The sequence below is a fragment of the Leguminivora glycinivorella genome, chromosome 13 (assembly GCF_023078275.1).
Source record: "Leguminivora glycinivorella isolate SPB_JAAS2020 chromosome 13, LegGlyc_1.1, whole genome shotgun sequence".
Lineage (NCBI taxonomy): Eukaryota > Metazoa > Arthropoda > Insecta > Lepidoptera > Tortricidae > Leguminivora > Leguminivora glycinivorella.
The window spans coordinates 7,737,956-7,764,398 of NC_062983.1; the positions used below are offsets into that span (position 1 = coordinate 7,737,956).

Genomic DNA, 26,443 nt, shown 5'->3' on the forward strand with positions numbered 1-26,443 from the left:
CCCAGCAGGGTTAGCACATGATTGCCACGAGAGTATGTCGCCGCGAGATAGACTACCCGTCCTTATGTCATTAATACAGTTAGAAGAAGACGTGTCATCTATCTCGCGGCGACATACTCTCGCGGCAATCATGTGCTAGGCCTACAGGTGAGATCCATCATTGGTAGATAATCCATCTTGTAATAGAGAAAACATATTGGCTATTTTAATAATAAAACTACCGTGAGACACTGACATATTAAACATCGGGTAACTCACGTAAAAACCCGATTACCCGATTTTACATGTTTAATATATTGAACATATTGGCTGTTTGGTTTGGCTGATTTACTGGTATGCATTTCCTTCCGCTATATATCTGTGTGTGTACAAATATTTGTGACAGCTGAGTTTGTTTACGCTTTCTGTCGGCTATCGAATACAAAACAGTACACACAAGCTGCTCTATTGGCTATTTTAAACCAACAACCGCACAAAATAGTCCTGTTTGCATACTTAGGGCCGGTTGCACCAAACCGTCTGGCACCGTTAGTGTTCGTTAAATTTCACTTAACGCCATCTACAAGTATAATCGAAAGCTACAAGATATTTTTTTTGTGGCGCCATCTATGTGTGGTGGAGTGTAAGCGCGGTCTTAGGCGGTCGCATTTTAATGTATGGGATGGTATATGATCTTGTTATATTTAATCTATGGTAGAAGTTTGCTGAGTGACGATGATGTGTATGTCAAATGTGGTTGATGCAACTGGTTAACTGTACATGTAGAATAAGGCCACTACAACCATATCAAAATGACAAACAGTAAGAGATTTCTTACAATCTGATTTTTAACGTCATTATGACATAGTTCTACAGTGGCCTAGGGTTCCAATTGGTTGATTGTACATCTAATTGTTCTAAAGCACTCAAAACAGTTTTAACACCATGAAAAATGTATTGTACACACATAGTTGTCAAAATACATTTTCCATGTATTGTAAAACAACTGTTTTGAGTGCTATAGTTGGCATAATAATAGTTGCCTTAAACTGAGTTAGCGTCAGGACACTGAGTCAGTTCTGAGTCATATCTTAAGGCCCGTTTAAACTATGAGGTATCCAGTTTAAGTAAGTCTACGTCATTTCACATTATCGAATCTACACACGAACTGGACGCGCTGCACACTAGCATTTTGCTATGTACAGACACCTCTAAAAATATCGATAGCGTATAAGTGCCAAAAATATGTACAATACGACCTAATGGTTAGCTGGAAGATATCCCTTAAAGGGATAAGCTCGCCTTTGTACATAACCGTTATAATTATTTAGTACTTGTATTAAAGAATTGTATACGCAGCTGATGTTTATCGTGGCAGTGGCGCCATCTCTCCCCCGTTATAATTATTCACTGTACATGTAATTTGTTCTGTACAATAAAGTGTTTACTACTACTACTACTAAATCCGTATCGATATTTTCATCCTTGACCAAACCTATGAATTCATTCATAATTTCTCCTTGCACTTTTGCAGCTGATAGTACATTTAATTTTGGTTTGGAATCAAGGAGGTAAAAAAACTGGGACCATTGCGTATGTATACATAAATAGGCGTGTAGGTAGTATAGCTATTCAAGAGATACCTAATCTTACCTACTCGTCTTGTTTAGACAAGATTGAGTCATTTCACGAAAAAACTTACCTAATGTTGGGTCTGTATCATAATCGTTCTTTAGGTAACAAGTAGCTATAGATTACTTACTGTTTTACTTGCTTAGTTAGCTTAATGAACCAAAATAAGACATTTTTAATTTAATTTTCATTTTTGCAGACTATGCCACTACTTTAGGCTCTCTTGCACCAACCACTTAACTCAGGGTTAGTCATCTCATCTAAACAGAAACAGATGGGTTGTCATCTGTCAAATTCCATATAAAATGGTTAGTTAACCCTCGGGTTAACCTTCCATTTTCGTTGGTGCAAGTGACCCTAACAGATTCTTTTTAACCCAGAAACTAAACGAATATGTAGTACTAGCTTTTGACCGCGGCTTCGCTAGCGTTATAAAGAGACAAAAAGTAGCCTATGTCACTCTCCATCCCTTCAACTATCTCCACTAAAAAAATCACGTCAATTCGTCGGTCTGTTTTGCCGTGAAAGACGGACTAACAAACAGACACACACACTTTCCCATTTATAAGTAACTAGCTTTTGCCCGCGGCCTCGCACGCTTTAGAAAAAGACAAAAGGTAGCCTATGTCACTCTCTATCCCTTCATTATCTCCACTTAAAAAATCACGTCAATTCGTCGGTCTGTTTTGCCGTGAAAGACGGACTAACAAACAGACACACACACTTTCCCATTTATAATAATACTAGCTTTTACCCGCGGCTTCGCTCGCGTTAGAAAGAGACAAAAAGTAGCCTATGTCACTCTCCATCCCTTCAATTATTTCCACTTAAAAAATCACGTCAATTCGTCGCTCTGTTTTGCCGTGAAAGACGGACAAACAAACAGACACACACACGTTCCCATTTATAATATTAGTATGGATATGGATTCTTTCTTGTTCAGGTAACATCAGGCGAGCAGTTCGTGGCGATCCCTCGCGCGAGCCCCAGCGTCCCTTGCATCGGGTGTGCTTCTCACGTAGACCCCAACGCAGCTGGTGTACCAGAGTTGGCCAACCTCGGCATCCGACATTTAGACCTCCACGACCCGGCCAAACATACGCTAAGATCCGTCGTTGATGTCGAGAGACAGGTTCAGGTATGTTCTTAAGTTATACTAGTCTAGTGTTTGATGCATCGGATGTGCTTCTCACGTAGACCCCAACGCAGCTGGTGTACCAGAGTTGGCCAACCTCGGCATCCGACATTTAGACCTCCACGACCCGGCCAAACATACGCTAAGATCCGTCGTTGATGTCGAGAGACAGGTTCAGGTATGTTCTTAAGTTATACTAGTCTAGTGTTTGATGCATCGGATGTGCTTCTCACGTAGACCCCAACGCAGCTGGTGTACCAGAGTTGGCCAACCTCGGCATCCGACATTTAGACCTCCACGACCCGGCCAAACATACGCTAAGATCCGTCGTTGATGTCGAGAGACAGGTTCAGGTATGTTCTTAAGTTATACTAGTCTAGCGTTTGATGCATCGGGTGTGTTTCTCACGTAGACCCCAACGCAGCTGGTGTACCAGAGTTGGCCAACCTCGGCATCCGACATTTAGATCTCCACGACCCGGCCAAACATACGCTAAGATCCGTCGTGGATGTCGAGCGACAGGTTCAGGTATGTTCTTAAGTTAGACAAGTGTTTGATGCATCGGATGTGCTTCTCACGTAGACCCCAACGCAGCTGGTGTACCAGAGTTGGCCAACCTCGGCATCCGACATTTAGACCTCCACGACCCGGCCAAACATGCGCTAAGATCCGTCGTGGATGTCGAGAGACAGGTTCAGGTATGTTCTTACGTTAGACAAGTGTTTGATGCATCGGATGTGCTACTCACGTAGACCCAAACGCAGCTGGTGTACCAGAGTTGGCCACCCTCGGTATCCGACATTTAAACCTCCACGACCCGGCCAAACATACGCTAAGATCCGTCGTTGATGTCGAGCGACAGGTTCAGGTATGTTCTTAAGTTAGACAAGTGTTTGATGCATAGGATGTCTTTCTCACGTAGACCCGACTGATGTACCAGATACGGCCAACCTTAAGTTTGAATATATTTTGATCGAGGTTTTTCTAAATATCATACAAAACAAATAAGGATGCGAGCGAGGCACGTGTAATATCCGTTTCCGTTACTCTCACTTATTTGAAAAGAACCCCTACGCATACCCCCACTGTTTCGCTTCCTCGCAGTGTAGGAAACGCAGCCAACGTCTCAAACAAGAACTACTTGGTTGCATCCAGGTATCAACAGACATGGAGCGTCAAATTCACATAGGTAGTTATATAAAGCTCTAAATTATAAAACTTTGCCGATTTCAAATTTAGCATTCTTATTAGGGTTTGCTCCCGGGAAATACCGGTACCGAAAGTACCGGGAATTCCCGGGATTTTTGGCCAAGCAAAGAACCGGGAAATCAACTTGAAAAATCCCGGTACTTTCGGTACTTTCGGGAAATATTTTTTAGTGACATTTTTTGCTACAAAATTTATTTATTTCTGTTTATATTATTTAAACAGTTAAAAAATAGTTGTAGGTACAGTAACACGCGCTTAATCACTATTTAATAGCATGTGCATGGCAGTGGCAGCCTGGCAGCCGTAGCCACCGCGATACCCTAGCTAGCCCCACTAGCCAGTTCAGTAGTCGAGTTTTGTATTTTTGGTGAAGGTTTGTTATATTAAGTTGTGTATTTATATTTTTTCTCTCAATCTCATTTAACTCATTTCTCTGCATGTTATTATTATTATTATTATTTATTATTTATTTATTGGAAAACCAACAGCACAAAAAAACCATGTTCGCGAATTTTGCGATAAACTCAAAAACTACCAAACGGATATTTATGCGTTTTTCACCTATGTATGAATAGAGTGATTCTTGAGGAATGCTTAAGGTTTTCTTATTATAAATTAATTATTAAAACATGACATATGTGCTAAAAGTCGGTGAAAATCACGCTGCTAAGAGCTTCAATCGTAAACCCTGCCCGTACGTACTACGTACCGATCGACTTATAACAAAATAATGTATGGTGGAACTGTCACTCTGATAGGTACATAAATGCAGGTCTAGAAAAAAATTCGGCAATGGCTTATGTCTAGCTTTTAATGATAACTGCTATAAACATGCTTAACTTTTAAAAAGATGTTTAGATATATTGTGATATTACGGTATTTCATAGAAATTTTCTCGAGAACGATCCCTGACTAGCAAAAAAATAGTGCACCATCTCAAATGTTTTGTTTCCTGGAGTTTATATTCTTTGATTCAAATAACATGTTTGGGGAATTTTGTGAGGTTTTACTGCCGGTAGATAATAAATTATTATATTTCTTTAATAGCATTTGTCTTATTTCTTTTACTAAGCGATTAAACATCTCCCAGTAATGGCAGATCGCTTAATCGGAGCAATGTATTGCAACGGTAACCATTGGTGCCTATGGTAGCCAGATAGTAGTAGTAGTAGGTTGCAGAATTCTTCACGATTTTTTGTTGTTGTTGCACGGTATAATCTCACTATGAAAATGACTATGAAATAAAAAAGGCAGATAAAACAATACGCCGAGCGAAGCCGGTGCGGTTCGGTTATGGTAATATATCAATAAAAGATGAAAAATGCCAAAAATATGTTGATATATTTGAAAAAGCGAAAAAATTAGACCAGTCCCGAAAGTACCGAAAATCCCGGGAAATCCCGGTTCCGTATTGCTTCGGTACCGAAAATCCCGGTTCTTTAAAACAGTACCGGTACTGCAATCCCTAATTCTTATCTCCATAATCGTGTACCAGTAAGTGAGTACATAAGTTTATTTATGACATCGTGCATCCGCGTCCCTTCTCTAAATGAATACTGAAAAATATCATATAAAATATAAAAATGCAAAAATATTTCTTTACAGGTAGTAAATGGCGTTCGTTACATAGTCACCTTGATTGTTGATTACGACAATTGCACGGCGCCTGACGCCGCACCTTGCCCTGTGAGTATTCCATGCAAAGTTTCCATCCTCGAAAAACCATGGAAGAAGTTACCAGACGGCTCAAAGTACCGAGCTATACTCGCCAACAACTGCACTGCTGAATGGCTATTTGGTGACGAAGGTGAAATTTTACCCGTTTTAGAAAATAATGAAAACAATGAAATTCACCCAGAACCCAATACCGATCCAGATGCTCTGAAAGTTATTCATAATTTCGATGTGCAAGCCGGACCCAATCAAGAGAAAGCTAAAGCTGACGAAGTTTTAAAAAATATCCAAGATCAGATTATTCCACTTAGTGAATTTGATGTATCTGGACACCAAATTGAAGGAAGTACAACAGAGAAAACATTGCCAACTCATGACACTGACACTGCCGCGCAAATTCACGCAGACGAAATACAAAAAAGTTATAATGAAAATGCGGCCGTGGGACAGCAGTCACAAAAGAGCGAGACTAATTCTTTATTAAACGAAGACAAGAAAAAAGCTATCGATGATCTCATGCACCATTTTGACTTTGATGGTTTCCAAAAACCGGGAGTTACCAATGATCATCACAGAGAAAAAAGGAGTTATGATGATTATTTAAAAGCATTATCACATACAAATAAAGAAGAGAAAGTTGCCAGTACCATAAAAAATGCTAACTTCATCCAAAAGTTGTGCCGTAAAATGATTGATCACTTAAACGAAGTGGATATGGCTATTCAAAACAGAGTACTGTCTGATGTTTTACTTGTGAAAGATGAATTTTGGGACAATAAGCATTACTTCTACTTACATACTTCAGTAACCATTCCTTGCGACAAGGCCCAATGTAATAATAAAATTTGCAGTGGTGTCGTAGAGGCTACCGATGAGAATGATCCTAGAGTACTCAATGCGTTCTGCTATGACGATAAATCAGAAAAGCATTTCACCGATGAAGAATTAATGTCGGTTGATGACCCTGTACTTGTCGAACTAGTTCAACGTGCTTTAGAAAAAATTGAATCAGAATCTCCTAAAGATAATGCAATGAAGTTAATAAAAGTGTTAGATGGAACTGAACGAAAGGTACCTGGGAGTTCTGGGTCATTAACAAGGTTAATATTGTCCCTTAAATATACAAATTGTAAAAAATCTCAGGAATTTTACAGGCGAGTGAACTGCAGTACAATTGAAGGTATGGGTACGAATATATGTCAAGTAGAAATATATCAAATACATGATAATGTGCAGATCCACCATGCTTGCACTGAAAGAAGTTCACGCGAAGATTTCTTAGATTCAGAGCAAGTTAATAGTAAAACTGGTAATGACGATCCGGAAATTCGTAACATGGTACAAGAAGCTTTACAGACCCTGGAACGTAAAACAGACGCCAATAAAAAACTTAAAGTCGTTAAAATAAAATCAGTTTCAACCGAACTCGTTGCCGGTCTGTTAACAAAAGTTGCCTTCTCTGTTGGATTTACCAATTGCTATAAAGATAAGATTGTAGATGATAATACTTGTGAATTGCTGCAAAATACACCCATTCGCGAGTGTGAAGCACAAGTGTGGGATAGGCCATGGCTGACAGAGAGTCGGCAAATAAGTGTTAAGTGCGAAAAAGATTCTGACAGACATTCTGATATTAAAAACAATGAGGTTCCCTTGCATAGAAAAAAGCGATCTCACTTTGTCGGAGGTGAAAAAGAGGAAAACCCTAATGATCCTCTCTATAAACAATTAGCAGATGAATCTATACAACAGCATTTAGCTTCTAATAACGGTCAAGTCAGTGTAAAAGATCTAAAGATAAAAAGAGTAGTCAAACAAGTTGTTGCGGGAACTCTAACTAAAATTGATTTTGATGTAATCCTCGCCGTTGGCGAACCATTCAGCTGCCATTCTGAAGTTTGGGAAAGACCTTGGCTTAAGAAGAAGGAAATTACTGTAACATGTCCAGACAAGCAGAGGAAAAAACGTGGTCTGAAAGGTGGCCTGAAGGACCAAAACACTGAAGATCCCAAATACAGAAAATTAGCCCAAGAATCTTTAGACAAGTACCGTGCGACTCTTGTTGGTGGTCAACTTAATGTCAAAGAACTGAAAGTTACCAAAGTTGCAACACAGGTAGTTTCTGGCACCAAAACATTTATTGATTTTAATGTGTTTCCTATCAACGGTGACGAAATAACATGTCATTCTGAGATATGGGAGCAGCCTTGGCTTAATAAGAAAGAAATTGATGTAAAGTGTGTCAATAAACAGGAAAGAAGAAAGCGACAAATACCAGGCGGGGAAGTAACTAAGGACCATGAAGATCCTAAGTATAAAAAATTGGCGCAGGAATCTTTGAACCAGTATATTCAGTCCAGCAATGGAAATAACGTCAATGCTAGAGATCTAAAAGTTAAAAAAGTAGTTACTCAAGTAGTTGCTGGTACTCTAACTAAAATCGATTTTGATGTAGTTCCCACAGAGGGTGAAGTTTTCAGCTGTCATTCTGAAGTTTGGGAAAGGCCTTGGCTTAATAAGAAAGAAATAAAAGTGAATTGTGATTTCAATCAAAAGCAAAGAAGAGCTAAAAGAAGTTTACCTGGCGGCCGAAACGAAGTGAATCCAGAAGACCCGAAATACAGAAAATTAGCTCAAGAATCTTTAGACAAATACCGTGCGACTCTTGTGGGTGGTCAACTTAATGTCAAAGAACTGAAGGTCACCAAAGTTGCAACACAGGTAGTTTCTGGCACCAAAACATTTATTGATTTCACCGTATTTCCTACCAACGGTGACGAAATAACATGTCATTCTGAGATTTGGGAACAGCCGTGGCTTAACAAGAAGGAGATAGATGTTAACTGTGGCCTAAGGAACCGAAGGAAGCGCGAAATATTAGACACCAATCCGAATACATATAAACTAGGATCTCCCAGAGAATTTGATGTCAGCGATCCGCATTTCAAATTATTAGCGGACGAATCTTTACAGAAGTATTTGGCGTTGATCAAAAGCCCAGTATATCATAAAGTTGTCGAAGTAAAGAAGGTGACATCTAAGGTAAATCTGTAATAGTTATATATGCACGTATGAAGCGCGATAGTTTATTTTATATCATCACTATATTACCAAATTTATTATGCATGATATTAATGTATCAATTCGTTTAAAGTTGCACGTGACTTCAAAATTAAAAGTATCTATATGTTTTACCTTTGGTTTACATTGTTTTTATACTATTTTGTCTTCATTGTGTTTTGTTGTAATCACTAGGTAGACAACGGCATAGTCTACGAAATGGATTACACCGCAGTTCCTACTTCATGTGCATTAAATGAGGTTAATCCAGAGAATTGTACCTCACGAAACGACACTCTTCTATCTTGTCATGCTCAAATCTGGTCCCGGCCTTTGACGAAATTAATGGAATTTGATGTCGTGTGTAAAAATGATGATGATGATAACAAAGTTGAAGATGTTAAATCAGAAGAAGAAAATAATGATCGTGAAAAGCAACAATTAGTACATCCACGGCAAGAAAACACGAATAAAAATTTAAAAAAGCTTGCTCAAGAGGTACTGGAAACGTATGAACGACAGTCCAACACAAAATATAAACATAAAATAAGGAGTATTGGAAAATCCTATGAGCAAATTAGTGACGGTGTCGTGACAACTATTGAATTTCATGCGTCGCCCACAAAATGCCTAACTGTTGATGAAAAAGACGTGGATGACTGTCAGATAACGCAACCAGAAGTTTTATTACAATGCAAATCGATTGTACGGGAGCGGACATGGATAAACTTTAAACATATAAAAGTGTCGTGTACAAATGTTAAAAGTACTAAGTTAGAGGTGCCAGATTGGGATGATGAAATACCAGGCCTGGAAGTAAAACACACAGATTTAAAACATACGGATCTGGATGTAAAGCACACGGGCAGATACCGACGAGACGTAACTGGCGACGATGACGATAATTACATGGATGATGAAATGAAATATTACTATGCCAATCGTGCTCTTCATCATCTTAATCAACGCAGTGATACTCAAAATTTGCAGAAATTAATTACAATTCATTCTCTTGATGTCTCTAATCAGATGGGTGCACGGATGATACGTATGTACATAGAAACGGCTAAGACATTCTGTGTGCGTCATCAAATAGAGCGAGTAGATATTGCTCAGTGCGACGAGATCGAAGGTTTAGCGCACAGACTGTGTCACGTCAGGCTATGGCCCTCTGTAAATGAGGAAATGGTTGTTCGCCACGTGGTTGTCGTTTGCGACGACGATAAAGACTTTGCGTCAGTGTCTGGGTTCGAAACATCTAAACTGATCGCGGCCTCGTTGCGAAAGCTTGAAGAATCACCAAAAGTAAAATTCAAATTAGTCCACCAAGGAGATCCATACGTAATACCAGCACTGAGCACCAGATTCCCCATTAAGTTGAATTTTGTTGTTCTGAGGACTAATTGTACTAAAGACGTAGATGTGTTTAAGCAACGTCAACTATGCTTTGTAGATTCAACTACACCAGCTACGTCGTGCGAATCTAAGATATACCTTTCGCCCAACAGCAAGGACATCAAAGATATTAGAGCTACGTGCTCTATAACTCACAGGGAACGACGGGATGTCACCTTTGGCCCAGCAAAATCGAATACCGAGGATACTATAATTGCTCAACTAGTTGACGAGTCAGTGGAAAAACTTGAAACATCTTCGCTGCATAAATATAAACAGAGGGTATTGAAAATCAATAGTTACTCCACTAAAATCACAAGAGGACGAGAGACCGTAATAGATTTCGAAGTTGGATATTCATCTTGTTTAAAATATGAGTATGTCAAAAATATAAGTAATTGTGAATTACTCGAGCACCTCCCAATAAGGCATTGTATATCCCATGTCTTCGAAAGGCTGTATGTTGAAAACGGTAGAAACATTGAAGTATCTTGCGAAGACGATGAGACCCCGTTAGAATCTCAAATGGAATTCGAAAATTCTGATCCGGCTAATCGCATTGCAAACGAAGCTTTAAAACACATAGAAGCTAAATATCCTCACAATAAGAGACTTCGCGTTGTTAGGATATTTTCTTTACAGAAGCAAATGATAGCTGGGATTCACTATAGGCTAAAAATGGAGGTTGGCGCTACCGATTGTCCCGCGTTAAGTCTTAGGACAGACTGCAGGCTTGTTGATGGATACGAAAATAATAAGTTCTGCCGCGTTAATGTGTGGATAAGGCCTTGGACGGACCACCCTCCAAATTTCCGCGTTGTTTGCGATTATCAAGAAAGCGAGACCGCTGAAATATATCACAAAATGCAAGCTGAACACCTTTTCGCAAATTTCCTAGCTACATATAGGCCTGATTATATGGACGATCACAAAGAAATGTCGAGAAGGTTCAAGATATTTAGAGATAACGTGAGAAAGGTTCACGAGATGAACATCCACGAGAGAGGATCAGCGAGGTACGCAATCACTAAGTTCTCCGACTTGACTGCCGAAGAGTTTAGCAGCAAGTATTTGGGATTGAATACGAGCTTGAAGATTGAGAACAACATTCCGATGATAAAGGCGGAGATACCGAATGTGGAGTTACCGCAGTCGTTTGACTGGCGTGAACAGGGCGCCGTCACGGAGGTCAAGGACCAGGGACAATGCGGCAGCTGCTGGGCTTTCAGCGTCACAGGTGAGATGCCGTTTCATTATACAAGGTGCCCGCGAGGAAACGGAATAGTTTTAACAGCGTATTCCCGATCCCATTATAAAGCTGAGTTTAGACGTGCAAGTTATTGCTGCAAGTTTTGAGACAGAAGTATATGCAAGAAAGAGATGCAGATATTTGCCACTCACTCTTTCCTATAGTTGCGTCTTAAAACTTGCAGCAATAACTTGCTGGTCTATACTCAGCTTAAGACTAAAATGCCATATAAACTTTTCTGGATTTCCCCTAGTTTCAGAGTTATTAACAAATGAAAAAAAGTATTTTCTCAAACATGCAATGAAATATTGTCTTTACGTTCCTTAAAATGGGCTGGGAAGTATCGCTTTTTGGGCGCAAGAACTCGAGAGGACTGTAAAGGGATTTCATATTATTTTTTAGGCCTAGGCCTGCAAAGTAACTTTTTTTTTATAAAATATTGTCCTTTAGAGCATTTTTTTTTTATTTCATTGTATGTTTGAGAAAAGCACTATACATGCCTCGGCGTGAAAACGGATTCCCGGCCTCGTATCCCTATCCGGCCTCGCTCGCACGCTCGCTCGGCCGTATATACCCACTTGGCCGGAAATCCTCATTTTCCCGGCCTCTGATGTAATGTACTATTTCTTGTTGTTCCTTAGCACAAAAGATTTTCTTGACGGCGATGTCAAAAAATGAGAAGTAAAGCCTTTCAAAAATGAGGTTTTTAGAAAAAAAACGTAGAAAATCATTTTAAGTGCCAGTTTTATAAATAAAATTTACTTTTTGTCTAAGAATACATAAAAAAATAGAAAAAAAGAAAATGGCAAAATTTCCTCATCCCATTTTTAGGGTTTCGTACCAAAAAGGTACAAAAGGAAGGGTGCGTATCGATCGATATAACTTTATTTGATATATTTTTAGTCATTATAACGATCATTTGATATAATTATTGAATCATATAACAACAAATAATATACTAAGAAATTGTATAATTATTATTTAATATAATGATCATTTTTTCGAAAAACATTTATTATAACATACTTTTAGTATAATGCTTATTTCCGATAATAAATAAATTGTATAACACAAATTAATTCTTTCTAAAGCACAGTTAGAATAAAAAAAATTGTACAATAAATTCGATCCATCATTTACCAGAAAGGTAGATTAGCTTAGAACTGTGCCCCCTACACACAACGCGCTGCTACCAGAAAAATAGGTTAGGTTAGGTTAGAATTGTGACCCTTAAACACATCTACTGTCAGAAAAGTAGGTTAGGTTAGGTTAGAACTGTGATCCCTTAAAAAAAGAATAAAATTAATTCATGAAATGTTTTATACTGTTTGCTAGTTATATTATACTAGTCGTATATCAATAGATAGTTATACCATATAGCGGTTATTTTAAATAAATGTTATACGAAATAATGATTATACAAAATAAAAGTAGATCTTTTGTGGTTATACCAAATGTTAATTATGTCAAATGAGTGATTATATCTTTTAAAAATATACCAAATGTTGTTATATCAAATGTTACTATACCAAAAAATGTTATACCAATCATTACACACCCCAAAAGGAACCCTTATGGTGCGACTCTGTCCGTCTGTCACATTATTCTTTCTTGTATAGGTACTTTCGCTTGGTCTTAGATCTCGAGTAAATAGTGTAGTGTAAGTAATAATCGGGTATAGTAGTGCGAAAAGATTTGCCTTCGTATTTTAACGGAAACGTACGAACGTGTCATGTTATTTCAGTCAGTCTCAGTACAAGACGTACTGACGTTGATTGAACTAGCATGACAAATACGAGTATGAACGTTTCCGGAAAAATACGAAGAAAACCCTTTTCGCGCTACATCTGTACATGTTTGTATTGTGTTATGCTAATTAGGATAATTGTATAATAGAATTAGGTTAAGATTGCTACACTATCGTATTAGGTAACTGTAATGGTAGTTGTATCGTTGTTGTAAATAAATAAATAAATGTTGTACAGGAAACGTCGAAGGCCAATGGAAACTTTCCTCGGGCAAGCTGGTATCCTTGTCGGAGCAAGAGCTGGTGGACTGTGACAAGACAGACCAGGGCTGCAATGGCGGCCTGATGGACAACGCTTACAGGTGAGTGATTATGATAGTTGACGTAGTTAAAAGTTTTAAACAGACTTGTGTCTATTTGCAAATATTATTCTAGTTTAAATTGATGTCGTCAACGGGGCCAACTTCGTAATCAAATCAGTAATATAATCAAAATTATAAATTTAGTTGTTTACTCGGTCTCCTATTGATCACAAACGTTTTAGCATTCGAAATGTTGGGATTGTATATTCTCATCGCCGTCTCAAATACAAACGCTTTCACTACTTAAGATGCCACGTCACCGAAGTGTTAAAATTAAAATTGAACTTTAGCCGTATTTACGTTACGTCTATAAATACATAATACTTACTTCGTACTACACAAAGTATATCTTATATATACATACACTTTGTATTACACAAAGTATATGTACTTATACTCAAAATGGGAGACAATCGGGCTGTCAAGAGAGCGTTCTTGGGTCGACCGGCTGGTGGCCGCCCGGCGGGTCGACCCAGGTACCGCTGGGAGGACAGTGTGGTGGCGGATCTGCGTCGGCTTCAAGTCAGTGACTGGCAAGAGGCTGCGCAGGATCGGGACAGGTGGCAATATCTCGTTTCGGAGGCCAAGATTCACTTTGGATCACTGAGCCACAATAGTTAGTTAGTTAGTAAAAACTACTGAAGTCACTAAACTCCACATCATTGACTCCATGAGGGACATTCGATTTACGTATGAGGCATGAGTATCACAAAAAGTCCCTCTAGTGATATTCAATCATGATCTAAAATTAATTCAGCGAATAATTTCCATTGAACACACAAATACGTTTGTGTCGCCAGTAAAATCATAATTTTCTAGGAATGCTAACAAAGATGTTCTCACTATGAGAAAACTACGGATCATTAAGTCATCATAACAGTAAGAAAGATAGTCAGAGAGCTGGACTCGTAAAAAAGTTTATCTTCAGAAAGGTATTTAGGGTTCTAAAAGCACGGCCACGCATAACTGGCTCCCCTGATGTTGTTTGTGTTCATGAGCGACGACGACTGCTTCCCATCAGGCGGCTCGTCTGCTCGTTTGCTGTCAATATCATAAATAAAGGATAATCTTCTGTTTAATTTCTTACAAGTTACATGTTATTGAGACAATAAACAATATTTACCTGCTTACTCTACACGCCAGTAAACCTTTGTAGTTTATTTGTTACAATATTTTTTACTTTCACACAGAAACAGAAAAACACTATCAAAAAATTAAAAAAAAAACACAATATAGGAATACACGCAAATTCACAATCGCTTGCGCTACGACAATACGTATTCTTTACTCTATCGCTTAAGTAAACCCTATTATTTTGCCAGGGCCTTTTCATCCCTACAGACTACAAAGCGTAATCGCGCACGTTGGCTACGCAGATCTAGTAAGCAAAGTACACATATTAAACTAGGGTGGTTTCTTTGCTCTATGAATTGCACACTTTTTCGAGGCCAGCTCTTCGACTATGAGTGTATATGTGTCGTGTAGGTTCTCCTACCTACGCTATTGTTCTTGTAGAGTTGTAGACACGCATGACTCGGTCATGTTTACACTTTACAAGGACTATATGCATTAATAAAGATTGTACAATTTTGCCTGACATTTTCCTTTAGGTAGCAGGGAGGCGTGTCTAAGTCACTGGTCCCAAGATAAGCACTCCCGTGCAAATAAAAGAGACACGGCGATATTGATAGCTCACCGCTGGGCGAGTAACTATAAACATCGCCGTGTCTCTTTTATTTACACGGGAGTGATTATATTTTATTCGTTTTTATAGGTATCTCATAGTTTACTACCTCGCGGTGGGACCAGTGCCTAAACAACCTTTATATTGTTAAGTCGTGTCAAAATCGTATTATCTTAAAAAGTGGCCCAAAACGAAATAAATATAGAATAGTAAATGCAATAGAATTTAATTTTCAGCTGTCCCACTCTTCACGAGCCACATATTATGTAGGATGAAGGTATATCATGATTATCTACAATAATAAATTAAACTGGAATTAAAATCGATACAGCGATAAGTTTTCATCGTATTTTAAATTAATGTCGAGTCTAATGAGTTACTAAATTAAGCGTTGCAGCGATTATTAATATTACATGTAATTGAAATTTAATGCTTGTTCATTATCGATATTGTATCGTGTCGTATTTATTGTGGTCTGGTATTACTTTGAACATAATATTCTGCTGTTTACTTTTTTAATAAAGAAAAATAATCGCGTATAATTTAAGTGGATGGATTGTGTGAAAGATGATATAAGTGAATGATGAGATAACGGGAGATAGAGAAGTATGGAAGAGGATTTAATAGCGACAACCCACACGCAACGCACAGCGTAAGACGCGGAACGGACGTCAGCGCCGCGCCGCCTGAGTGTAATTTAAAAAACGTCTCCTCAGTACATTTTGTATAGGAAAGACGTAAGACGCGCCCCAAGCGACGCGGTGCCACGCTCGCGTAGCTTGAGGCGCGCGCCTGTGTGTAGATAGTCCCTTATGATGCGCCGACCCCAAATAACTGGGATAAGGACAGGCAAATGATGAATCGCGTATAATTCAGTTTCATAAATGAATTCCTACATTTTGAGATCGGCTTTGTCGCCGTGGTCTCGGAGAAGACTGGCTAAAGTTGACATCTTGACTTGACTCGCAGGTAATTTGACGACCGGTCTGGCCTAGCGCGGAAGTGACCCTGCATGCTACGCCGCGGTCCCGGGTTCGAATCCCGGTAAGGGCATTTATTTGTGTGATGAGCACAGATATTTGTTCCTGAGTCATGGATGTTTTCCATGTATATAAGTATTTGTATATTATATATATCGTTGTCTGAGTACCTGCAACACAAGCCACCTTGAGCTTAACGTGTGACTCAGTCAATCTGTGTAAGAATGTCCTATAATATTTAAAAAAAAACCGGCCAAGAGCGTGTCGGGCCACGCTCAGTGTAGGGTTCCGTAGTTTTCGTATTTTTCTCAAAAACTACTGAACCTATCAAGTTCAAAATAATTTTCCTAGAAAGTCTTTATAAAGTTCTACTTTTATGATTTTTTTCATATTTTTTAAACATATGGTTCAAAAGTTAGAGGGGGGGGGACGCACTTTTTTTCCTTTAGGAGCGATTATTTCCGAAAATATTAACATTATCAAAAAACGATCTTAGTAAACCCTTATTCATTTTTAAATACCTATCCAACAATATATCACACGTTGGGGTTAGAATGAAAAAAAATATCAGCCCCCACTTTACATGTAGGGGGGGTACCCTAATAAAACATTTTTTTCCATTTTTTATTTTTGCACTTTGTTGGCGTGATTGATATACATATTGGTACCAAATTTCAGCTTTCTAGTGCTTACGGTTACTGAGATTATCCGCGGACGGACGGACGGACGGACGGACGGACGGACGGACGGACGGACGGACGGACGGACGGACGGACGGACGGACGGACGGACGGACGGACGGACGGACGGACGGACAGACAGACATGGCGAAACTATAAGGGTTCCTAGTTGACTACGGAACCCTAAAAACTGGTCTACCTTATGGCAAGGAGTCACTAGCCTGAATATATAACTACTGGTACACGAGGTTTCTCGTGCATGATATTCTTACAACTCTGTCTGTATGATTAAGGGCCAGTTGCACCAACCACATTTGACAGACACATCATCGTCACTCAGCAGATTTCTATGGAACTTCTCATACAATAAAATTTAACGAACGCTTTAACGGTGCCAGACGGTTTGGTGCAACCGATCCTAAGTATGGTAAGGTAAAGAATTCCTTTCTTGTCCCGAAGAATTGTCGTTAGGTACCAGTGGCGTGGCGTCAAAATTTTCGTTGATAACGCCGGGGGGTTTTCGAGATCTGTTTTGTATGAACTTCTACAGACAGATACTGGAGACTTTTAGGGAACCCGTAGGGAATCGAGTTATATCGACGCCCCGCCACTGAATAGGTACCGACAACTACATTGCAGGAAAACAAATGACCACAACAATAATAAAATTGCATGGTACTGAAATATGCCGTATTTGTTATTGTTATTACTCAAGGCCAATGTTATCGCAAAATTGGAAACAGCCGTAAATCCGTTTGTAAACAGGATAACGGGCATAGTTTTGGTTTGTTTGTTGTATTGGATTATGTATTTAAGGTATTTCAGCATTTCCTTTAAGGCATTTTTGGCTTTGTTTACTAATTGTCCTAGTTTTGTTTTGATAGTGGCTATGTGTTATATACTCAGCAGCATAGCCGCGTAATTCCTCCTCTCTTAGCCAATTTTTCCGATTTTGGATTTGGAATTTTCTTTTATTTTTCTAAGAGTTCAAAGCTCGCATACAATTTGTACTGGTACAAGTACGCCAGGACTACAAATTTTTAATAAAAAACTTTTATTCTCTTTTTTCAGAGCCATAGAAGAGCTAGGCGGACTAGAGTTGGAAACCGACTACCCCTACGAAGGAGCTGACGATAAATGCGTGTTCAACAAGACTCTGTCCAGGGTTCAGATCAGTGGCGCCGTCAACATATCATCGAATGAGACGGAAATGGCGCAGTGGCTGGTCGCTAACGGACCTATTTCTATCGGTAAGTACACGAGGACGCCGATCAGGTATAACCCCGAGATGGTCCCATTGGCACCAAGTCGGGGTCTGATGATGGGATCTTGGAGAAATCGAGGGAACTCCTCAAATGTTATAGGCACATGTAATGTTTCTAGTGTATTTTTCAAAGGTACACCAGTATTTACGCCTGATGGTGATAACTTTATGTGGCTGAGCTGATGATGGAAGGTCAACTCCTCAATGGTTAGGAGTTAAAGGATAATTCTTTCACTACTGTACATATATTCGGACTGATACATAAAATATCAATAGGAACCACTAAAAATCAACAAATAAATAAACTTTTTAACAAAAAATAAAACCGCCTTCAAAAATGAGCGCGTTACAAAACACGGAGAAACTAAAAAGCAAAAAATAATAAACCTTTGAATTCAGATTTCTTATCGGATTGCAATAATCTAAACATCCAAATTATAAACAAATCAATTAAATTTGGAGTCGGTACTAGCCTGCACGGTTGGGTGGTGCAAACAGGAATAGGCCATATTTATCAGCTTTGTGTTACTTAAAGCAGTCAATCCTAAAACAATAACTTTTATTTAAAATCTAATTAATATTTGCAGGCATAAATGCTAACGCTATGCAATTCTACGTCGGAGGCGTGTCACATCCGTGGAAGGCACTATGCAGTCCCAAGAACTTGGATCATGGAGTACTTATTGTCGGCTTCGGAATCAAAGGTAACACACATTTTCATTATACTAATTTACTTACATACATACTGCTGTGCAGTTTGGCGAAGATTTAACTCGTGATGTGTTTTGTGAAATAAAAAAATATACATACATAATAATATGTGCATATCGCATTCAGAAAGGGCTAGGCACGGCACATGAAACTGATTTAGTATCGGGTGCCACTCTTAGCAAATTGAGCGAAAACAGAATTGTGTTATTGTAGTGAAATGTTGCTAGCCCATCGTCCATTGAACCCGTATCTCAGCAACCAATAATGACAGAAAACTTGATTTCGAATAGAGTAGGCTTGGTGATACTGGAATAGGGTAGGGTAGGTCCGAATGTATTTTGTTGCATATGTATGCAACGAGATATGCATGTGTGCGTGACTGCGCCCACGATTCATATACGTGATCGCTTAAAAAAAAATTAAGTTCAAATTTATGAAACAGTTTACAGTACGCAGGTAACTTTTTTTGAAGATGACAAAACGTGTTATCTCCGAAAGGGCTTTTTATGGATTTGAACCTTATTACCATCATGATAGTTGCTTTTTAACTACACTGAGACTTTAGCACGTGCTGTGGAAACGGGAGCTAGCCGCCGTGAATAATAGAAACAAAGGCTTTTGTTTAACAGATTACGGCAAGAGCCAAAAAATCATCTCAGAAAATTCATACTATATCACATCCGGGCAAGGCGCTGTGTGTAGCCCCAAGTACCTAGGTCATAGTTGGACATAGGGCTGTAATACCCATATAGTAGGTACCTACTTAGTCCCAATGTTTTTAATGTAATGGTAGTAACAGTGTTTTTGACAAAAATGTTTGTCTAACCGACTCAGCAATAAGTATTTTTATGTTATTAGGCGTATAATGCTAACTAAGCAACCTTACAATTTCAGAGTACCCGCTCTTCCACAAACATCTACCCTACTGGATAGTAAAGAACTCGTGGGGCCCAGGATGGGGTGAACAAGGATACTATCGCGTATACCGCGGAGACGGCACGTGTGGCGTAAATATGATGGCCAGCAGCGCTGTTGTCTAACCTTTATTAATATAGTAATTACTCTCTCTTAGTCCACTAATCATTAGAAATATGATCATAGGCAACATACCGTCCTTTTTCTTCACGTTGGAGAAAAAGGGAGGCATACAGACCTATGATCATATTTCTATGATAAACTTATGATAATGGACTATCGGCCTTAGGGCCAGTTGCATCAACCACATTTAACAGACACATCAACTTCAACAATAAAATTAAAGGAACGCTTTAGCTCTGAGAGACGATTTGGTGCAACCTACCCTTGGTGTAAGCCTGTTAGGTTTGTGTAGGACATGTACTAATAGTACAAAAGACACGATTCCCTTCAATGTACTAGACCGAACTACTCCCAAATGATTCTGCTCTCTAGGACATCTAGTACACTCACACACGCGCAATAGAATGGGAGCGAAAGGAGCAAAGAGCCGAGGAAAGACAATGACAGCAAAGCGATCCGTGTGATCCGACCGCAACCGAACTAAAACCGACTGACTCGGACCGAGAGCGCGAAACGGCCGATCACTAGTCTCTCGGCTAGTACGAGCGAGCGTTACTGTACGCCATATGCACAATTTGTCTCTCGCTCTCTCGGTGTACTATTGTACTAAGAACGAACTAGTACACTTTGGAGATCGTACTAGTTAGGAGCTATCTTTTCAGTGAACGAGCAGGCACAACTCTACTGAGTGTGTAAGTCCCTTCACGCTCATATTGGCCGTGCAATGGGGCCGGGCGTGAGGCGTCCATGTGAAACAATTGAAGATCGTACAAGTGTCTTGAGTAGACACTGCGTAACCTGCACGTCATGTTGTCTATGATCATATTTCTATAATAAAAATATGATAGTGAACTATCAGCCTTATAGAACACTATTGTACTGGACAGTAAAACACTGGGACACAGGATGTGGGTGATAACCTAACCACAAAATTAAAATTTTGAAAAAACCCCCGACCGCGACATAGTGGACCGATTTTCATGAAACATGGCTAAGAACACTCCCGACTAACTCAGCTTTCAGACAAAAAAACTAAATCTAAATCGGTTCATCCGTTCGGGAGCTACGATGCCACAGACAGACACACACACAGACAGACAGACAGACACGTCAAACTTATAACACCCCTTCGTTTTTGCGTCGGGGGTTAAAAAGGGGAACTACAAAGAGTACAGAGTATCGTGAAGACGATAAACGTGGCATCAAGATGAACAGCGCTGTTGTCTAACCTTTATACATAATAGTATAGTAGATTACATACCTACCAGTCAAGTAATAAATTTCTGATATCACATGTAATTTAAAGAAATCAAAAAACATGACTGTGATCTTCATTATTTACTGGCCAAGGTGTGTATACTATTTCTCTGTTCGACGAAGCTGCTTCATTCGTAATACCAAAGACATATATAACTCCGTATAGACAGATAAAGAATAAAAAAAAACGTACCTCAGTACCATACAGAAAAAGGAACGGTGGCCTAGATGGCGTTACACATTTGGGGTACGCTCAGCTAGATGGCGCTAATATTAATATTTGACATTTTAACACATACTAAGCTAAGAATATGGGCCAAATTGTCAAAACTGAGGTTCAAAAGTTTTAAACCTGTGTCAAGAGATGGCAGTCTATGCACTGTGATTACACAGTTTACTTTGACAGTAACTCTATAATACTTAATCCTCTTTGGTAATACTGAAAGTTCAGTTTAGGACAGTGAAAGCATTAAACTCGACAAATCACAATAAGATGTACCTAATTAAGTCAATATATTCACAAATAATTCATACACTGTGAATTATAAAATGTTACAATAATATAATTCATTTCGCTAAGAGGTAAGATTCTCAATAAAATAAGATTTAAAGCAATGTTGTTACGCCTATTATAGGTGAATAGTTTCATATTCTTTATCAAAGAGGGTGACAGACGTCACAGTCTAGTTGCTATTATGACTAATAATTTGTGCCTATTATAACATTTTATCATACTCAAAATAGTGTCGCATTAGACGCTCACTTGTTTAATTTTTAGAAAGATAATGCCAAAAATAAAGAAGACTTAAGAATGACGTCACTATAACACTTTAAGTTCTCGCGCTTTGTACACATATTTAAAGTCACATACAGGTCGAACGCGATTAATTAACATTATTTTATCTTTTTTTCCTCGCGTCGGTCGGTCGTCGGTCGCGGAAGACTGACGTCCCAGCAAAGTGTCACCGGAGATGTAAACACCACAAAACTACCCGATATAAATTTATATAAATGTTCGGGGTAGACAAATAAATATAATCTACCCGCTTTTAGTTAATGTTTATTTCCCACTGCACGACACACAGACCGAAGATAGATCTTTTGGTTTGAACATTTGAATCACTGGTCCCCATGTTGGCGATAATCTATACCCGTCTTCCCTGTTAAAGTTTTTAGGATATTTTTTAATTTCGATTGCCTCCCTCACAATCCGGGGATAATAGTGTCGCTCGGTGGAAAGAACTATGGATTTGTGTAGCTCAATCCAGTGATTCGTTTCCGCAGTAAGCAAGTGCTCGGCGATTGCAGATTTGTGTATATGGCGACTTTTAATTGCAGCTATGTGTTCCTTCACCCTCTCTTGAACGCTGCGCTTTGTTTGGCTAATATAACATATACCTCATAACCTGGCCGAAACGTTGGGAAAAAAGGTAAAATAATGTTTTTTTTTTAGTATGAGTAGTTAGACGTTTGACCACGACCACCACAATTAATCGCGTTCGACCTGTATGTGACTTTAAATAAATGACGTCACTGTTTGGTGTTAGGTTGATGATCTAGAACAGTCAACTCAGTCTTCCGAAATCTTACTTCATTTAATTTATCATTACCTACTTGTCTACTTATTGAAATATCTACTTACTTTATTCTTTGATTCGGAATCGGAATATAAATTCGGAAGAAAATGATCTTATGCTTTCTTATGATTTTAAATCTTTGCTAGTCGAAAAACATGTCACTAAGTGTTTATTTTGTAATTCAATTTCTATGCCTTATATTTTAAAGATACTTAGGCACCGAATATCGGTATTTTTATATTGTCCTCAGTCCTCATATAAAACTCTTGTAACCAATATCTTGTGATATAAATGCGTACCTAACTATTTAAACAAGAAACATATAACTTATGATAGTTATGAATTTTATTATGATGACTGCAGTTTGTTTACACTCAAGAGCAATGAGGAGGCACACTCAAAGGTTATGACAGATGGCACCACCTTATTAGTCCATTGCACAGATAAAAATTTCATACATGAGAGCGTGAAGATGACGTTATTTATCTCTCTCTCTCTCTCTCTCACATATATAAATGACAGTAACATGCCTAGGCACTTGCACAGGCGCCGCCTGGTGGGATAAAATTTCAGTGTGCCTCCTCATTACTGCACAGCTTGGCGAAAAAGAGTTGAAAATAATATCGCAAAGACATATATTTTATAACGCAGTATAGACGGATGAAGTCTAAGAAAAAAACGTACCTCAAAGCCCTAAAGAAAAAGGTACGGTGGCCTAAATAGCACTCATATTAATATTTGACATTTGAACACAGGTATCAAGCTAACAATATGGGTCAAATTGTCAAAACTGAGGTTCAAAAGTTTTAAGCTTGTGTCGAGAGATGGCAGTCTATGCACTGTGATTACACATTTTACTTTGACAGTAACTCTCTATAATACTCTATCATCTTTGGCATGTGGCAACTATTGAGTCACTTTTGTATGAGAACAGTGTTTCACTTCTACTCTTTTTCGCCAAACTGGATACGATTATTTTATACAAAGTAACATATTAATTGTCGCGGGTGTATTGTATAAGCATTATAATGTTAAAGTAAGTTATTTAAGATACAAATTTTGTATACTGGTAATTATGAATCTCGTAATATACGGTTTTTTTATTGTAATTTGTTTTTATCTCCCTGACGGTCTGATGTCCTTAACAAAACTATGTTCAGTAAGTACATAAGGTTTCTTTTTCGCACTAGTTGGCAAAGTAGAATATTTCTTGTCAGGGTCAAACTTCAGAGCGCCTTAATTATGTACCTACTAAAACAATAACCACACAATTTAAAAAAAAAAAAAAAAAATCTGTCGAATTGAGAACCTCCTCCTTTTTTTGAAGTCGGTTAAAAAAAGCCCCGACATAGTGGACCGATTTTTATGAAATATGGCTAAGAACACTCCCGACTTACTCAGCTTAATCTAAATCGGTTCATCCGTCCGGGAGCTACGACGCCACAGACAAACAGACAACCAGACAGACAGGCTCACACGTCAAACTTGTAACAGCCCGTTGTTTTTGCGTCGGGGTTTAAAAACATCTTACGATACATGTGCGAAGAGAAAGTTCGTAACTCATGTCGATTTAAAACACTCCCTTTAGTCGTGTTTCAATTTATCGCAATTAGATATATCGTCACTACTTTAAAAAAAACTTGTATCTTCGTCTGTCAATGAAAAGAAAATTGTAGTAAGTATGTATGGAATGCATATAGACTTACTGCGTTTTAATTTAACTTTGAGGAGCAGCGTGTGAGATACGAGATTTTTTCAAAGTAGTGACGATAATTATGTTCGTCTCCGCATTCCTTAGAACTCTTGCAGGGACAGTATTTTATTTGAATTTCAAAGTATTTCAGTGACGCATGGGAAAATACGAAACAATGAAAACCCATCGCGATAAACAAAGTCGTAAATTAAAGCCTGACCAGAAGTATATGACTATTGTAAGGAGGGCGCTGTTATTCGGATGTATGGGTGACAGTTCAGTATAGTATGAAGAAAATAGTTCTAATAAAATTCCGCAACATGGCGCGTAGTTATATATTTCTGGCCAGGCTTTAGAAAGAATTGAGTGGTGTCACTAAATAAATGCTCAAGCATGTGGCACCAAAGACTAAGTACCTACTTATCAAATTAGTCACGAAAATGTTTAACATATTTTTCACCACACCAACTGATAAAGGCTTACGTTGGCTATTCGAAAACAGATAGCAAAATTGCATTTTATCTACAAGAGTGCAAAGTAATTTCATACAAATTTTAACTTGATAATTTGAGCTGGCGGTAGAAATTACCCATAAATGATGATTTTGAATTATAAATATTCAATAAATTGATAGATTTGATTTAGTTTGATGTTTTATAGTCAGTATTTTGTTCGTGTTGGTGTGGTGAAAAAAATTGTTCCACTCGGCGGCAAAGTTTGTTAAACCTTCATGCTTTGAAACCCTCGCAACGCTCAAGATTCCACTTGTTGAACCACTCGCTACGCTCGCGCTTTAATATTGGAATCTTTCGCTTGCTCGAATTCAATATTGGCACGTGCGGTTAAACAACAACTTTGCCCCCTTGTAAAACAAATGACTATAGTAGAATTGTCATTTTATGGACTTTTTCTATGCATCGACTGTATAGGTACTCGTAGTTTAATTAACATTTCGCACTTACCTATTCGCAACGTGTGTGATAGAGTGGCGCTGATTGCACAAATACCTACACGTTATATTATAGTCATGCCTGTCGTTAGCGCTAGTAGCGGCCGTTGGAACTAAATTGACACCATACAATTTAATATGGAAGTGCCTTTAAAACAAAGACATGTAACTCCGTATAGACATATAAAGTCTAAGAAAAAAACGTACCTCATCAGAACCATAGAGAAAAGGGTACGGTGACCTAGATGGCGTTACATCTTTGGGGGACGCTCAGCTAGATGGCGCTAATACTAATATTTGACATTTTAACACATATCAAGCTAAGAATATGGGCCAAATTGTCAAAATTAAGGTTTAAAAGTTTTAAGCCTGTGTCGAGAGATGGCAGTCTATGCACTGTGATTACACATTTTATACTTTGACAGTAACTCTCTATAAAACTCGATCCTCTTGGCTTTAAAATAAGGGCAGCACCAGAAATGTATGGGCCTTTTAGGCTTTTGAAATAGGTATCTGAAATATTTTTGCGTGTTTTTATGTTTTATAAGAACAAATGACATATTTCTTTATTTTAAAATCATGATATCACGTCAATACACATTTTGAAAGAAATAAATTTGTAGGCATCATTAGTTTAGTTATGATAGTATTTAATAGGTGGCGCTAAAAAATCGAGGTACGATTCTTAGTATGAAGTATGTAAATCCTATATAAATAAATATCCTTGAAGTGGTGCCCGATTGATATTCCGAAATAAAATACGCCGATTTTCGGTACGCCGACAACGATTCGCCGACGTCTTTTTTGGCCGAATAACGATTGGAAGATTCTCATTTCGCATAATATTCGTTCGTAAACGGAGTCGGTAAGTAGAAATTTGATACGCCGATTTACTTTTCGTCGAATAATCATTTAGTAATTGTAAAAATTGGCCGACAAAAAATTGGTCGAAACACAATTGGTCGAGTGATCATTTGTTTTTTTTTTGGTGAGTTGGCTGGAACTTGCGTACAAACTGTTCTGCAGATTCAAATATGTAGTTGTTAGATTGTTTATAGATAACTCACATTTCTTTCAACTACTTATTTATATTAATCATCATGTTCTGATTCTAAGGATTAATTTTAGTAAATTATGTATTGTTGTTTTCAACTCACCAAATTTTTAA

General features: G+C 38.4%; 1 protein-coding gene across 1 annotated transcript in view; it reads left to right on the plus strand.

Annotated features, from left to right (window-relative positions):
• LOC125232435 overlaps positions 1-20,206 on the plus strand; it is a 34,502-nt gene extending 14,296 nt beyond the window's left edge. Inside the window, exons 3-9 of the mRNA XM_048138093.1 lie at positions 2,555-2,749; positions 5,561-8,671; positions 8,885-11,321; positions 13,319-13,442; positions 17,858-18,036; positions 18,638-18,754; positions 19,656-20,206. Of these exons, the coding sequence (XP_047994050.1) occupies positions 2,555-2,749; positions 5,561-8,671; positions 8,885-11,321; positions 13,319-13,442; positions 17,858-18,036; positions 18,638-18,754; positions 19,656-19,801 (6,309 nt within the window). The 3' untranslated portion in view covers positions 19,802-20,206. The remainder of the gene's footprint in view (positions 1-2,554; positions 2,750-5,560; positions 8,672-8,884; positions 11,322-13,318; positions 13,443-17,857; positions 18,037-18,637; positions 18,755-19,655) is intronic.
• The last annotated feature ends 6,237 nt before the right edge of the window (positions 20,207-26,443 follow it).